General features: G+C 34.6%; 1 protein-coding gene across 1 annotated transcript in view; it reads right to left on the bottom strand.

The window, feature by feature from the left end:
* LOC106138712 (formin-binding protein 1-like) overlaps positions 1 to 18,430 on the bottom strand; it is a 44,787-nt gene that overhangs the window by 10,979 nt on the left and 15,378 nt on the right. Inside the window, exons 2-5 of the mRNA XM_013339962.2 lie at positions 8,456 to 8,571; positions 6,601 to 6,651; positions 5,785 to 5,929; positions 3,646 to 3,797 (exon numbers count right to left, since the gene is read on the bottom strand). Coding sequence (XP_013195416.2) covers positions 3,646 to 3,797; positions 5,785 to 5,929; positions 6,601 to 6,651; positions 8,456 to 8,571 — 464 coding nt within the window. The remainder of the gene's footprint in view (positions 1 to 3,645; positions 3,798 to 5,784; positions 5,930 to 6,600; positions 6,652 to 8,455; positions 8,572 to 18,430) is intronic.

Genomic DNA, 18,430 nt, shown 5'->3' with positions numbered 1-18,430 from the left:
TAGTTTTTTGAACATTTAAGGTCAGCAAATTTTTATTAAGCCAGGACATAACGGTTGTCAATGAATGTTCAGCATGAGCAAAAGCATTTTGCCAGTTTGAGCCTTTTACTATGAGGGCTGTATCATCGGCATAAGCGTATACCTCACAATTTGGAATATCAAGTTTACAGAGGTCATTTACGTATATTATAAAAAGCGTAGGGCCCAGTACCGAGCCTTGTGGTACACCGTAGGACAAGTTACTCTCATTACTAATAAAATCCCCAATCTTCACATATTGGGTCCGTTCATGTAAATAGTCTTTAAATATAGAAAGAGCAAGGCCGCGAACACCAATATTTTCTAATTTTGACAGCAGAAGAGGTATTGAAATAGTGTCAAAGGCCTTGGAGAAATCTAGGAACATACCAATGCACCTTTTCTCCTCATCAAGGCCTCTGACAACCGTACCTACGAGTTCATTGACTGCATCCTCGGTACTGGTGCCTTTCCTAAAACCAAACTGATTACTTGCTATTATATGTTTAGAGTCTAGGTATTTTACCAGCCTATCATTTAGCACTTTTTCTAAAATTTTAGACAGAGCAGTTAATATGGATATCGGTCTATAATTAGCTATTTCTTCTTTGTCGCCAGCTTTAAAAATAGGATGTACTATTGCTTTTTTAAAAGCCCTGGGAAATGTTCCAGTTGACAAAGCAAGTTGGCATATATAAGTCATAACTGGGACAAAAACTTGCCGCGCTGATTTTATAATACGAGCAGAGATGCCATCCCACCCAACAGCGCAATCAGATCGTAAGCCAGTAATGAGTGAATCTATTTCATATTCATCGACTTCATATAGCATCATTGAATCACGTACGGGGGCTGACATCGGTGCTGCGTCGATTTGAGTTTGACTATTTTGTATAGCTTCGGCTAAGTTCTTACCAATGTTAGTGAAGTAATTATTTACTAAATTTACTGACATGTTGGGATTTTCGTGCAAATTAAGGAGTGGGTTTGTAGGCGAGTTTGAGGATTTTCTATTTGTTATAGTATTGATAGCTCTCCACGTCGATTTTATATTATTTCCTGCATCATACAGCATTTGCTTATAATAATCATTTTTTAAGTTTATGAGAAGCTTATTGATAAAATTTCGGTATCTTGTATACGTAGCCTTTAGTATAAGATTGTCAGGTTCTTTGTGTAATTTTCTGTGCATATTGTCCCTATTTCTGATACACCTAATGAGTCCTGGAGTGATCCAAGGCTTAATTTTTCTTTTTGATCTCGTTAATTTAATTCTGTTTGTGTTACATTTTAATATATTAGATATTATATTGATAAGGGTTTCGACAGCTAAGTTTACATCTTTAGTTTTAAATATATCGGAAAAATCTGTCATCAGAATAGCGGCATGAATTGCATTGTAATTTATTTTGGTATATGTTGGTATAATTTTACGCTTGTTTTTAAGATTTGCCATTAATATAGTTGGCTTGTGATCTGTCAAGAACGTATCAACAATTAAAGTAGTTGACAAGTACCTGGACTTCAGCATTACATGGTCTAGACACTTAAACCCTCGTGTAATAAAGGTATGAGCAGGAAGTAAGCCATGCGAAGCATTAAGGTCCAGATATTCATCAAGATGACTATCCGTAGAGCCTTGCTTTATGTCTATGTTTACATCTCCAATGAGACTAATTTCTTGAAATTTTGTTAACTTAGTAAACAGGTCATTTAGAGTGTTCAAAAAAGTGTCAGCATCGATATAAGATGGTGAACGATATATACATATAACTGCAAATTGCCTATTTACTTCACAGACCAAACAGTTTGCTTCTCTAATACTACTGGGCTCATATATTCTACATTCCAGACTGCATTTAGTGTAGATAACAATCCCGCTATTCTGATTGACATTTTTAAGCGTATGATCTCTATTGTAACCGTCAATTACAGGTAAATAAGGTGCTTTCGATATCCAGCATTCGGTTAGGACAATAATATCGGTTGTTATATTCAAGGATGCTAATAGACTTTGAAACTGATCAAAATTATGATTTATACTACGTATATTTAAGTGGAACACTGTTAAAGTTTTATTTTCACATTGAATGTAATTAACGCATTGATCCGGGCGGCAAATAAAAGCTCGGGATGTGGCAAGATTCTCCAGCTCCGAAGATATAAGATTTAAATTATCCAAAGTCATACTTTAAATCTATTTTCATAATTATTAAACAAAAAAATTTTTCGGGGACTGGAGTTATAGCGCCACACGCTTGCATTCTTAGCCAAATCCGGAAAATGTCGCCCATCTTCACAAATTCGATTACATAACAGTGAGACCGAAATATAATAAGTATCTATATGTAAGCTTCCATTAACCAAAAAACATGTACTTGTATACAGTGCGTATATGGTGTGTGTGATATGAATAAGAGTGCTTATAGTATAACTGTTCAAAAACTGCATACTGCATGATTTATATATATTAATGTGGTAATAAAACAATAATTGGTAGTGAGAGCATTGCACAAAGTGTTTAAGATCTATTATAGTACACAAATTAACTCTAAAACTATAGTTTACAAAAACTAAACAGTAAAGAATAAACGTAATAAAAACTAGTCATTTAGTCTCCATACCATTTAAAAAGGACTCCGAAACAATCCTGATAGGTTTGGAGTTTTCGTTTTTACGAAGATAAATTTTTTTGTTCATTGCCCAACAGAACTTATAGTTGTGTGCTTTTGCAAATTCACGACATTTATAAAAAAGCTTCCGCCCGCTGCCAGATATGTATTCAGATATGTATATCGGTCGCTTATCTTCCCCAAAACCCAATAATGAAGAATTTAGTTTTTCGCCTTTCTCACGACAGTCATTAAATTTACGTATTGACGACAGAAAATTAATTTTATGGAGAACCGAGGAGAACTCTGCTACAATAACTTTTGGCTTACCAGGCTTTGATGGGAGGCGATAAGCATCCCGTATATCTGACTGTTTAGTATTTGTGCAGGCCAGAGAGCCTATTTTATGTACATAGGTAAGTACGTCTAGAGCTGTTTCATTTTCGGTACTCGGTACATTGCGTATCTCTATCGCCGAAGGGCGGGAGCTGAGCTGAAGATCAGTAATCTCTGTTTGCAGCTGATCAATATGAGCAACTAGATTTTTATTTTCTTTCTCTATTTCCTCAATTCTGCTCGTCAGCCCTTCCTGATTCTTCCTCATAATCTCCATGTTCTTAACAATCTCTGCGTTTGTCTTTTGTATATTTTGATTTTGTCTTTTTATTTCGGTAATATCCTCACACACCTTATTAAAGAAAGTAAGCTGTGTTCAAATGGATGCTTACGTGAGTTTCATGGGGCATTGAGTGAAGCACGTACTGTTTATACGCAATTCAGAGCTAGTTTAGGCGTCTTTTTATATGTATAACTGTCACAAAACTGCTAACAGTAGTTTTGTGTAGTATTTAGTAGGAATATATATAGCCAGAATTAAAACCTAAAACCGCAACGCGTTAGCTCGACTTCCATTCACGTTTCTATACATACAAATATTTTTTGTATGCGCATTAAAGGCAACTCCATACATATCGGTATGTACTTACTAGATTTACTTACGTTTATTCATGTTTACCTTAGATTAAAATCCGCATCGGCCTTTTGAAAAGCTTCAAGCGCTCTTTCTGATTCCCTCGCCGCCCTCTCGTACGTTCTCCTGGCTCGGTCTAAAGCAGCAATTGCCGCGTTTAATACTGCAGTCTGTTTCGCACCCTCGTTTAAGTGTTGCTGCAAACGAAGAAAGCATAAATAAGTTAACAGTTGACCAGCAATACGAGGGGGAGATAAAACTGCATATCTCCAAGCGCATACAAAGATAACAACAAAATCAATATTGTAACAGTCGTATTTTAAATGGATGATGTATATTACAAGCTCTTCAATGATTTATTAATGTTAAAACTTTCTCATTTTTTTAAGTGTCGAACTGATTAGGTACACAGTTTGGACTTTGTAATTGCACTCGTGAGCAGAAATTATACTGTAGTGACAAATTAATGTGTTCGGTTCGTGCATACATTAGCAAAGCTATGTAATCCATTATAGATGATACTGTAATTATCACATACTTATATACAATTATGCGTATATGAACAGAACAGAGGCATTATTGAATGTAAGGTCCATTAGGAGTTCACTTGAGGTCCATATTATAGCATTATCATTCTCTTATCATTTTCGTGACCATGCCCTAATAATATTCTAAATAAAAACAATTAATTGTATGTTAACAATTATTATATATGTCCATGATTCGGGTTCATTTATATTCTTTACTAGGTATGTAAGTATGAGTTGAGTTATCAGAGCACTCAACGGAAAAAGTTACAGTTTAATCACTTTGCTCTAGTTTCGACTAATATTAAACTGAGCGCGTAAATACATACCTAATTAGTAAATGAATTGTGAAATTAAGATTATTTTCTGGGTGACCGAAATGGACAAATAAGTTTAGAATTATAGTTACATAATGCTACAAACACCATATTTAATGAAAATGTTTCAATCAACTTGTCATATTTCTTCGTCAATTAACCTACTCGTATTTAATGAATCTTTAAATAATTCATATTGGAAATTGGGTAGGTACGCAATTGACTGAACAGATAAAATTCAGTTTTATTTTATCTTTCGATCGTGTCGAAGACATACTCTTTAACCACTGTAAGGAATGTCATTAGGTCAAGATGTGTCGGAAATAATGGCCAAGGTAAGTACAAAAGGCAGCTGATGGAAAATAAATAAATATGTATATAGGCGACAAAATACACACATTGATTTAGCCTCGAAGTAAGTTCGAAACTTACTCAACTACTATATTTTATAAAAAATACTTAAAACTTTGTCAAATCTTTCCACAGCATGTAAAAGGTCACCTACATGCTGTCGTTACTTGGCCACGAGCTTTAAGGCCTAGAAAGAGATATATGATTGTTTCAATCCCTACTATCTCTAATAATATTATAAAAGCGAAAGTTACTCTGACTCTTTGTCTGTCACGCTTTCAACTATTACTTGCCTATACAACTGAACCGATTTTGATGTAATTTGGTTCAGAGATAGAGTTGACCCTGAGGGAGAAAATATCTACTTATTGCGAAAAAGGAGGAAAAGGGGACAAGAGGGAATAAATGTTTGTATTGAAACCCAGCCACCACTACCATGCCGACGAAGTCGCGGGCAAAATCTAGTAAATAATACATTTTAAATGCAAAATTTCTTTACACTGTTCCATCAGTTGCATTTTTGCTGTATAGGATTCATAACTTATTTCCGTGGGAACCTAACTGGAAAAATTCTCAATGGTAATTTATATTGTCTTCCAGGCGGGCTGGGATTGCTAGCGTGAAATTACTGAGAACGGACTGGCGATACGGGATACGACGACATTCCAACCACAGGGCTCTTTCTATAAAATGGATACCCCACCATTTGATCGTTATTGCTTTTTGCGCAAATCCATAAAAATATGGCAATGTGAACATACAAAAATAATATGTTAATAAATTGCCAGTTTTTGTTTCACGATATTGATTAGCATTTTTAACCATAATGTTTAATTCAAAATATTGAATAAGAAAATCTTAGCGGTAATTGCTGTTTCTCTATGGAAGTAGTTTTATGTATGTTTTAATATACTTATAAGATTACACAAAAAATAATTTGTACTTCATTCATCAGTCGTGCTAATTTCAAAACTTAAAAAAAAATATACCTTTCTCTCTTCTCGCAGCTCCTTAGCGAGAAGATGCAACTCTCTGACAACATTTGACTGTAAGTTTTCTGCTACAACCTCCCGCTGACCCGCGAAGTCACCCAGCTCTTGAAGTAACTGTCTAAATGCTTTGCATGGTGTGTATCTAGAACAGATAGAATTAAATTTGTTAATTATGAGAACATTCATTATAACGCTGAAGATTAAGATATAATACTCGTATAGACAAAAATATACAAGGAGTGTGATGATTAAAACATTGAAAAGGGAAGATCGAGACGAACGTAAGTTCTTGATCAAGTCGGGAACGTATTGGTGAAAGGTAAAACAGAGAGATATTGATGAAGCGAAAATAAATTATACAGGTATCGTGGCAAGTGTAAAGATGAAGTCACTGCCTACTCCTTTGATATTGATGAGGCTTTACTCTATGTATGTATGGTATTATTGAAATATAATAGAATTACATAGAAACTAAAACTGGACATTGTTGCTGAAAAACAGTTTACATTTATCATAGAAAGATAACATTTCCCGTTTCTTATCAGTCTAGTGCAATATTATTCAAAGCCCATTGTCAAAAGTGAATTGATTGTAATTTACTAGCTTTTGCATTGCCTTCGTAAAAATGTTCAATTTTTTTTTACCATTACCTTAGGAATATTTTCTGTAAATTAACCTTTATACACTCAGTAGTTCAGTAATTATCGATTGTGCATTCTTTAGTCTGAACTGGTAAATAAAATTGAGCCAGACGTGGCAAGGGCCCAAACATAAATAACATCATTACTGAATAGAATAGTAAAATATACTTACTGATACTCATCTTCTTCTTTTCTTTTTGGTTGGTAGTTTTTGACGAGTCTCCTGCAATAATATTATGTTGAAACTTTAACCATAAAGAAAACGTATAAATTAAATATATATATATATAGTTGTTATCCCATGATAGGCCTCCGAAAGTAGAACACAACAAGTTTAGAAGAAAAAGTATCATTAGATCCGTCAATCCGTCTAGTATTTTCGAAGCTTAGCTTTACATACAGGACTTTTTTTTAAATTCTATAACGCTCTATCTGTATCAGTAACAACTCATGTACATGTGGTATTGATTGATTACAAAATTTGGAATGATTTGATAATATCACTATAACATAGAAATAAATATCTCATCAAACAAAGTAAAAGTTATTCCATACATCAAACCAGTAACACCGGTTTAAACAAAAACATCAATGAATTACTTTCATAATGTAGATTAGATCTTATTTGGGATGTATGAGAAATACTTTAAATAAAATCTTGATTTCTTGTCAACACATTAGCGATTTAGGGTTCATACAGACGAACTGCAAGTTGTAAACGTCAGAGTCTACTTCAGCCGTCGCCATCTGTCGACGGCAGCCGACGACGCGTCGGCGGCAGCAGTCAATACGTCGACGGCTGCCGCCGACAGGTGGCGATGTTTGCGGTTCTTGCGTGTTTCGTCCGCCATTTTGTCAGTCGACTGCAAATAGACGGAGAGTGCGCAAGCGTCACGCATCCACAAAATGAGCTACCTTAATGTCATGGCGAGTCTTTGCTCAGCTGGTATACTTTTCCGCATCACGGTGTCTTGGCGAGATATTGAGGCTTTCAAGATAGTTGTTAACTCATCAAAAGAAGCGATTGACATACGAAAGTAATTGAAAAATTTTTTTTCGTTCTCTCGTAAACGTGGATAGAGTGTATAAAAATCTCCCTCTTGTTCTCTATACATTAATATTTCTTCAACCCACACTGAACGTATCTTTCTTTTTCGTTGTTGTCGGCGACGGCGGCGGAGTAAAAGCAATAACAGTGTTTCTTCCTCGGAATCCATTTTGCAACTGGCTCCTATACCACGACTACTAGTACGCGGCATTCTAATACTGCAAACGTCGCCTGTCAACGGCAGCTGTTGCCGCCTATCGGCGGCAGCCGTCGACGTATTGACTGCTGCCGCCGACACGTCGACGGCTGCGGTGGTACCCTGCCGTCGACACCATGCCGTTCGTCTGTATGCGCTCTTACGTAATTTTTTTTGCATTATATAATTATAATATTATATAAGAACCGATCAAGTGCGTGTGGGGCGAGCGCATTGTACCAACTTTTAGTTCACACTCACAAATATCTTATAATTTTTATTACTACTTTTTAGGGTTCCGTACCCACAGTTACGTGTTAGCTAGAAAGTTATGTAGGTATTTCCATAGCCGCTTAAACAGCAAATAATTAAAATTAAAATCATAAAAAGTAGTTAATTAACTGTATTTTTCGTATTTTTTTCTACCTTTAAAATACCTTTCAAAATAAATAATTAAATAACAATAATGTAATTATGAAAGAGAGGATACAATGCAACAAATATATTATTAACAATTACTAAACATATTATTAAAAAACTTTACTGAAACGTAAAATTATAATAAAAATAAATATTTAAGTACCTAACAAACGTAAGGATTGTACGGAACCCTTAGTCCGCGAGTCAGACTTGTACATGGCCCATTTTTTACTTTTTGCTGCATACGATTAAATAACTAGTAAGGAATTTCACAAACTACCAATTAATAATCCTACATATTTAAAGTTACATCATTAACAGTCATGTCTTATTCTAAGCAAAGCATTAATATTGATGGCTTACCTGAGCTTTCCTGCATATTCTAATTCTATCGCGCACCTTTCCTTGACAAAATTTCCATATTTATCTAGAAAATCAATTCCTTTGTGTGTGTGGGCGGCTAAGTTATCAAATTGATCCTGGGGACAAAAAGAAACAAATATTGAATATTATATAAATTACTTAATAACAATTAATAAAATGAAAGGAGATCTCAGTCACAAATATGATTTAAACTTAATGGTACAGAAATAAAGTTTATTATTATTATGTTGGTACATATGTATGTGCACGGGCCTATGACCTTTAACAATTTTGATTATTTAGTAACTTTGGTATTTTAATATCAAAACGTTTAAGTGATATTGTCATTTTACAACGTAGGTATGATAAGGACATCCCTGCCCATAAAGAAATAATAAAATAATGCTTTATTATTAACTACATTTATTTTGTGCGCTTTATCTAATAATTATCTGATAAGCTGTAAATAAACTACATTTCGGATCGGAAAATCCAAAGGCAAAGGATAGGACATGAATAAGGAAGGATAAAGGAAGCACAATTCGAGGTCATTCGAACAAACATCACATCACGCCTGATAACTCGATAGTAATGAGAATATAATTAGCCGATTCAATAAGAAATTTTAGCGGTTACGAGATTCATATTTCAAGTGTAACATTTATAAATAGCCCACTGAAATTTCAAGGTCGATTTCACACAATTTTTGCACTTCAATTTGAGTCCAGTTGATCAAAGGGACTAGGCGGTAAATGAAATAGTCAAATACGCGGGAGCTTGTGCATATAACATTCGTCTCTTATAAACAGCTGAAAATTTTAAATAAACCATACTATTATTTATAAGAACAATTAAGAGTCATGTTTTAAAAGTTGACCGTCCAGGGGAATGGCAAACGCAAACACAGATATCCCAACACGGGGCATCGACCCTCTATATGTGTAAGTATTATCATTAAAATCTATTTTATACGAGCGCCGACTTCTTCAAATGACTTCATTTCATTTCATAGGCGTCGTAAAAGTTTATTTAAACTAGTTAGTCTAAATATTTTGTTGATCAACCTGAGAAGTCGTAACGTAAACTATTGATGTGACAATTAGTAAATTGTTGTTAATATTTTTAATATTTATCCCCCTATTTTTTCTGCCTATATGTACATACATATGCGCTGATCTTAGAAAGGTGGGGGCGGATTTTGTGAAACCCTTTCCATCAATTTAAACAGGAATGAAAAGGGATTACTGGATGAAAAGGGTTTCCTGAGGAAGATATTTATAGTTGCGATGCCGGGACTGGTCGCTAGTATATTTAAAAAGATAAGGCTTGAAATGAACGCTAATCGTGAATTGTTAAGTAGTGTCGTGGTCGAGATAAACAGTGCGTGGAAATAGGTTTTGGTGTCCCACTCCCACCGCAGGCGATCACACGGGGAACGTGCATTACATACGGCGAAGAGATGCGCACGCGACTTTATCGTTATAAGACCAGCAGTGGCCATTAACAAAGTTCACCGATTTTTTTAAAGTTTAATTTGAGTCATAAACACTGATTTAAATAAAGTCATGTGAACGGATAAATAATATATCACAGTACAAAAAAATATAATTGTAATGAAGAACTAACACTGGATGGATATCATAATATTGCGTGATAATTAAACTAATAGTTTGAATTGGTCGCACAAATAGGACTCGCAGTGTACATGCAATTAAATTAACTGAATGAATGAAACGCTTAATAGTCATATTTTTAGAAATGACGACACAATTAGTAAAGCATAAAACAGTATACATATATAAAACAAACGTTAAGACGTAACGGAAAAGAAAACAATGTGCAAGATAATATTAACAGATCATTTTTACATGAGCTTAATCACATTTGCATTATCCAATGCCATCAATTGCCAATCGGAATGTAAAACTATCATGTCTAATTGCGGTGTCGTGGTTATTACTACACCCACTTTTTCCGTACAAAAACCGTTCGCCGTTAATCTTGGCATTGGCAATAAAAAAAGAAACAATAATAACAAATGACCAAAAGTACCGCTGCATATAAAAATCATGTCAATAATTTCTTTTCAATACTTCATCAATGAGAGAACCCAGTAAGAAATTCAGAAACATTATATTAGTTATACAGTTATGAATGATAGTTGCAAAAGTTACAATGGCTCATGGAATAAATTCAAGAGGCAGTTCGTTCACCGATGACGACGCCATGTATGGACGTCTCGCCGGGATGCAGGGAAACGGGATCAGTGACAACTTTATATATGTATGTATGTAGCTAACGATAAAAATGCACATACAGACAACGTTAAATTACTGCGCACATTTACCGGTCCTATTTTTGAATATCATAAGCCCTTATCTTGTTTGCTCTTTAAAAAAGCAAAATGTAAATGAACATAACCAACGCTACGAAAACTTCAAACACGCTAAATATTTTTAAATAACACAAATATTGATATTGTTAGTACGTATATAACGAAAATAATTCAGGAATAGTTTTATTTCTACTACTTATTTGGGTGGGATAGCAATGGGTTTTTTTGTCCGATATTGGGATGACAGACAGGAAAACCCATTGCGCTTATTGATCCTGGTGGTAAAGTCATAAGTAAATAAAGCAGAACAGACTAAAAGGGTATTTTAATCTATGTTCGTGTTTGTACGCATATGTACTGTGTCTTGTCGTCAAGTGGATTATGGACAAACGAGATACTCGTCGACTGGTTTCTGTACGCTCACGATCATTTTATAATGACTTCATTGGCCAAGGAATGAAAATAAGCTGTATGTATGAAGCTTTAAAAGAAGAAAGGACCGTAAAAAAGCATAAATGAATGCGGATAATATGGTTTATGGTCTTCCTGGCAAAGGTTAGGTCAAGATAACCTTAACCGACGAGATTGCATAAAATTAGTGATGAATGTGGATAAAACGAAAGAAGCTCACAGAGATGGCCGTGTTAAGTGGGAAAAATTGGTCTCTGGCAAACCCTTTAGAAAAGAGGCTTGTATGTGGCAAAGACGTCCGACATCTTTCTTCTAAAAATTACCGACGACGTCATATAAAATGTATACCTTTGTATTCGTATGTGTCACCAAGATAACCTTGAGTGGTATATATTCAGAAAAATATTTAAAGTGTGTCAGTTTGTCACGTAGGATGGGCTAACGTTGGTTGACGGGCGGTGCCGGCCGGTCGGTGGAATGCGCACACGCAATGTTCGGACACGACTCCACATTTGTATGCAAAGCATGTCTGAAGGGGATGGCGACATGTGTTAGACTCTGTTATTTTGCCAATTATGATATCAACATTCTTCTATTCTATTGATTGAAGAAAATATACTAGATACATGACAATAAAATGGTTGGAGTAACATCAAGGACGTACGTAAGTAGTACGAGTTTAAAGGATTTGCTTTGGATAAAATGTCTAATCTTAGTAGTACATAAAAAAGGGCCGTATGTTTATAAAAATAGCTTTAAGTTAAAAGAAATAAAGTAAGTTCTTTTTTCTAATGATGCTTTACTGGGCAGTAGGTAAACTAAATAACCAATATCACCATTTTATGTCTACCGACAAAACCAGATAACGATTTATTTGAACAGTCATTTACAAAAGTACCTGTGTGTGTCATTGAACCTGTCGAATATGTGCGAACACATTATGGCACGACGTCGTCCGCCGTGCCGTACGTCAAGTCACGTCAATAGCCAGTAATTGCGACATTGTCGCACGCTATGCTATATTTGCCTAACCAAATCGTCCCAAAGCAAATAAAATTTACAAAAAGAAAATAAGGATAAGTTCATTAATTAATACCCGTCATTCAAGTATTTTTTTGTTCAAAAACCAAGTACTAAGAGTAGCCATAACACAATATTATAAAATGAAACTAAACTAAGCTGATCTCAACAGTCTTAACATGGTCGAACTAAATAAATAAATAATAAATTTATATGGGAAAGTGAGCTTAAGAGAGAACTATAGACTAATAGTACAATAACAATCAAAAACTAGTTATTCAACCTAAGCAAATAGATTGTCCAGTACTTTATTAATAGACAATATAATAACATACCCACTCAAAGCTACAAGCCGCAGGCGTACAGCCTTAACTTAGATAAGAATTAGATTTGCATGTCCTTCACCCAAAACCCCATGGCAATTATAACGTCCTGCAGTTGATTTCTTCACTACATATTATTTATTTCATATCACATATATTATTAAGTTCCCCTTTTCCTCTATCTTTATGGAAAGTGTGGACAGATTTTGTTCCTGTTTGAAATGTTGGAAGTTTCTGAGGAAGGTTTATATCTATAAATTCTACCCGTGCGAAGCCAGGTGGCTGTTATTATAATAAATCAAACAAGCTTAAAGAAAGCACGGAAAACAATAAAGGCACTGGTTGACTGGTTGATAATACTTTTTGTATTAAATCTAACAATTATGATTTGGATATAAGAATAAAAAAAAAAATGCGTAATTTTTAATTGAATGGCAAAAAATTGTGTTTTATTATTAAACAACGTTTTATTATTTATACCAGAAACTAAAGATTTCTGATGTAATTAAAATGAACTAGCTTAACAACTCAGGACCTCCATAATTTTAGTTGAAGTGAACCCTTTTGTCCATTTTGACATTTGAGATTGAGAAAGTATAGAAAGACATATAGTACGTGTCTAGTGCCTACGACAAAAATAACAAGTGTACCAACATAGAAAGTGATGTTAGCAAACAGGTACATACAACAAGTGACCTTGCGGTCTAGGTATCTGGACGTCACACTTGAATGCCAATGTCAATACGTACTTTGTCTTAGTAAGCTGAGGCAAATGAAGCGGATCGTTTAATATACAATTGTGGTTCAGGTTGCATTCATTACACATCTCAGTCAATATTTATAACATAAAAATATCTCCAATTATGCTTAATCGTTCGACAGTAGTGGATGACTTATCAGGCTCCAGTTTTACTGATCAAAGCCAAAAAATAAATCTTGCTATCAACATAAAGTTCCCACTTATATACAAAGGGGAAGTGGTTTGTCACAGCAAAGAATTGAAATCGTGAAGATGGCAATGTCATTCAATGTAATAGAAAGTTCACTATCAAAACAGATGCAGGTATTGTCTATGTACGTAGATCGTGCATCATCGTACGCGCTCGACCTTTCGCATGCACTCTCTATGAGATCTCCGTCACGTTTCCGGTGTCTGGCTGGATCTGGTACATCGGCTTCGTGGATTCATACCGGAATAGTCGCCGACGAAAGCAATCAATTCGATTTGCCGTTTAGTGAGTCACGGCGCAGGAACGCCCCGGCCTTAGCTGATTAGCGCTCATTACTCATCGCCAGTTAATCAAACAATACCCACGACGTAGCTTTTGATAACAATACTTTGATAAGATCAATAACAAATACTCGTAACAATCACATGAAATATATGCCAATTCAATGGATCATTAATTTCATAATTTAGGGTTGGACTGATATTTCGATGCATTCTTACTTCTAGGCTAACTCAATCTGTGTAATCTGTTCCGTATATACACATATATATATGTATATACATATATATATATATATAATATATAATATATATATATTTATATCCTAAGCATCGAAGAATCTAGGATCCGCGACTGATATTTATTTCGGACTGTAGCCACGCCAGATTTCCCTTGTCAAGACAGAACAGACTACGCTATATGCAATTGCGTCGTAGTTCTGTCACAGTTTTCCCCGAGCAAGCATGAATACAATTTTGTACTATTTAGTTGATGGATAAATGGAATTTCGGGAAATAGTATTGTCTGTTTAGTCTAAGCTAGCTTAATAAATATCTCCTAATCTTACGTTGTATTCTATTTTTCCAGTTAAAATAAATATACTTTTATTTAATAGAATGTTTGTTTGTTACTATTGTACAAAACAGTTACAGAAAATAAAGTATTTACAAGCAAACAAACAATAATGCACAACGGTGGACTTATCCCCAGGAGAAATTTCTTTCCGTTTAATAAGATAGTTTTTTTATATAAAACCAGTAATATCACCTTTTATTCGAATAATAAGAAGAAAAGGGGCCCTAGATTTATTGCACCCTCTGAACGAACCTAACTTTGGAAATAATACCACTAATGCAATACGAACGTGTAGGGAGTTCCTGAAGGGTGGAATGTATATTACGAAATATAAGGAAGCTTTACGTACAATTTCCCTCAATTTCAAAAATAGAACAGATTTATTTTGTCGTTGAATATCAATATGAATGCTACCAATCTAAGAGCAATTAAATATATGTATAATAAAGTTTGTTATAATTACATTGAAATAGCATGTATTGCCCCGGAAATCTACGATCAAATTCTGCGGTCAACATTATCTTCATAACACATTATAAATTGTCTTAATAATACGCAAATAGACAGGGAAAGTTCTGACTGCCGCTTGTAAATACATACGTATAGAAGAAAATACACCCATTGTAGTTAATTCACAATTATTTGGTACCAAATAAATGTTTTCTAAAGATTTTTCATAAATTAACGCTGCCTTATAAAATAAATGACAACTCAGGCCTTTCATTTAAAATTTCAAATGGTAATGTCCTTAAAAAGTCGAGACTTGGAAATAAGTTCAATTTATTTCGGGCGGGCGTTAGTCACTAGCGGTGACGTCACGGGGTGCTCGGTGTCGGGGGGCAGCGCACCCCTGCCACGTCACCCTGCGTGACTCAACGACGTCTCGCCGCATCCGAATTCAATACAGAAACAGGTTAAAAATAAAGTCTTAAGGCTAAAATGTATGCATTGACATTGAAATAAATCCGATTTCTGGAAAAGCAATGAAAGTAACAAACACATATTATATTTAGCTACGTCTTAAATAAATGCGAACAATCAAAACACTCAGGTAAAGAAGAGAGGTAAACCTAGTTTAAAAAAAAACAATGACATAGGCCAGTTTAAGTTTTTATTCACTTTCATTTTAGAAGTACTCGTAACTACCAACTCTCCACATATTAATGCTCAGCACGCCTTATAAATATAGGTACTTAATGCATTTATCAGCTTTCTTCTACACTTACAATTTGAATGATGCAACATTCGATGCCAAAATTTCTAATTATTGTTATGTGAATCCTTCGTTATATTTAACGAACAATCCCCAAAACAAATAGAATGTTCAATATATTACTTTCCAGTTTTTCTTATATCGGACCAAGATGTGAAACCAGACGCCGTGCGTTTGACATGTCGTCTGATCAGTATTGGAGTCGTATATGAAATGCACTTACAAACAATCTTGACTATCTGATAGAGGCTATAAAACTTCAAGAAATTATAAGATACCATAGAATACAGATGAAGTAAGAGGCGTAATAAAACGTGCCTCAGCCAACATCCATCAAGTGATTCGAATCAAATCCGTGGGCACGTACTTACGTACATTTACGATTGTTTTGGTGCTTTCTCCTAATTACTTAATAATTCATGGGCCGTCAGAGAGTATGTCTCCGAGATTTCATGCATTTGGTTTTTATTTCAAAAGTTAATTAAGCTTTCTGTAGTTATAAAAGCAAAGAACTTTACTTAAAATTACTTCTGTTTCAGTAGCCTGTATAAAGAAAATTGGTGAACAGTTGTAACATTGCAAGTAGTATCAAATACCATATATTATTTCAACTCACAACGTGCGTATAACACCGTAACATAAAGACGTACTGCCATCGATAAGTAAAAGTCGTGGAAAGCTACTCTCGTCTATTTAGAAAGTTTGAGGACATTTCTAAACTATAATACGAAGGATCTTTACAATATGTTATTTACTAGATCATTTTATAGTCCATACGTTTATTGTGTTTTTACTTTATTTGACAAAAAAATAAATAAGTAGGTACATATTCGTTGTTGTTAAAGTCTTTAAAAAATCAATTGATTTATTGTATGTTCTTGGTAAAAGATCCTAAAGATATGCCCAAGACTTTGTTTACTGCCGTTTGAAATAGTTCGGAACAACCAAATTACAAAATCTCATTCATTCATAAAAACATATTGCGAAAAAAATAACATGGACATAAAACACTCCATATGTAAAACTGTGCCAGAGTGGCAGCAGTATGTTACATAACATCTTATCGTTGCACAATTTACATTGCGGGCACTTGCATCGGCCTGGCTACGTTTACCAGTTTGATGGAGAAGAACTAATATACATATTTTACTACACACGCGTTTCCTTCCAATAGTCTATACAACACCGTTGTTGTCTGCATTAGCATTCGTATTTGTATTCCCCAGATATTGTCTCTTCAATTTAACAGATACCCCAAACGAAGGAGCGGCAGTTGACTCTTACAGGAAATTGATGTAAATCGGCATCATACGACTACGATCAATTTAGTAATTTGTGTCATATCAATTCTCTTCACTTTATGGTAAACCGTAAAAAAATATTTAATGAATGGTTTTTTTACTGAATTGTTACAGTATATTATGCAAACGAAGCAGTTATTCGTCATAGTTACATACATATAGTCACGTCTATCCCTTGCGGGGTAGACAGAGCCATCAGTCTTCAAAATACTGAAAGGCCACGTCATCTGTATGGCTTTGTGATGGAATTAAGATTCAAATAGTGACAGGTTGCTAGCCCATCGCCTTAAAGAAGAATCCCAAGTTTATAAGCCTATCCGTTACTCGCCTGTTATGACATCCATTGGACAGATATGGAGTTCAAAAGTGCCAGAAACTACAAAGCTCAATATTATTTTCAAATTACAAAATATACATTTATAAAACAATAGCTTCTTTAGTCCTTCTAACTATACTCTCATCTGTTACATAAATAAACTCACTATCACTGGTACCCATAGACAAATGGTGATCTACTATCGGCAAATGTTTCACTTTTTTGGAAGAACTATCAACTATTTTACAACCTAATTTTACAAAAATCCTTGCATTAAGCTCATTAACACCTGCACCCGGCATCACATCATTTTTTCCCCTGTAAGATTTTACTAAATGATTTAATTAATTCTATAGCTTTTTCATCACTAGCTGATTCTTTGACCACTAGTAAGAACTCTATCAAACTTGATTTCGATTAGTTTTTCCATAGCTTTATTAGGCTCTTTGCACATATGGAATGTCACTGGCACAGGAGATGCTGCTTCAACTACCCTCAAACAATTTTCTTCACCAATTTCTTAAAAAGTACGTTGAAGGTATATAGGTAAGATATAAACTAGTTTAAAAAGGAATATGAAAATAGTTCTTCTAGATCAGTGGATACCTAAAGACGTGGTAAATTCAGCTTTTTGTTCATCTTCACTAACAACAAAAATCCACAATTTCTTAAATATGAAGCTTCATTAAAATTTAAATTACTAAAAGTTATTCATAAATTTATCTATAAAATTAGACGGCGTTATTTTGAATTTATGATCGTATGAAATATGAAATACACTAAGCGTGGTCACCTACTGACATGATTATCAAGGTTCAGATTATGCGTTGATGCAGTTGTTTTATGACATTAATCCAACTACCGTGTAACAATTTCTAACAGCGAACTAAGTTACAAACAGAAAGTATAATTTTTCACTACTCGAACTGTTTGTTAATTAGTAATGTCTACTTTTTTATGTGGCAATTGTTAGCATGTGTATTAAATGTATTATGTACATTTTTATCGCGGGGAGTTCAAGTTGCTTTTAAATCCCGTCTGAAAAGTTTTTAATACAACCACAGCCAGCTCGAGCTTGAGCTCTTCTGCAACAATTGAGGGCCACAAACTAGTGAAAACTGCTCTGGCTTTCCACTACGCGAATGCAGTGATGGAATTAAACCGCGGGCACATCCCGTCTGTGCAGGAAATATGCACTTTTATGCTGGAAATATTATTTTATTTTTATCACGTCGACAGCATTGCGTACGT

Source organism: Amyelois transitella, chromosome 4 (genome assembly GCF_032362555.1).
Source record: "Amyelois transitella isolate CPQ chromosome 4, ilAmyTran1.1, whole genome shotgun sequence".
NCBI lineage: Eukaryota > Metazoa > Arthropoda > Insecta > Lepidoptera > Pyralidae > Amyelois > Amyelois transitella.
Note: the sequence above shows the minus strand (reverse complement) of the source record. Positions and strands in the feature narration are given on the sequence as shown.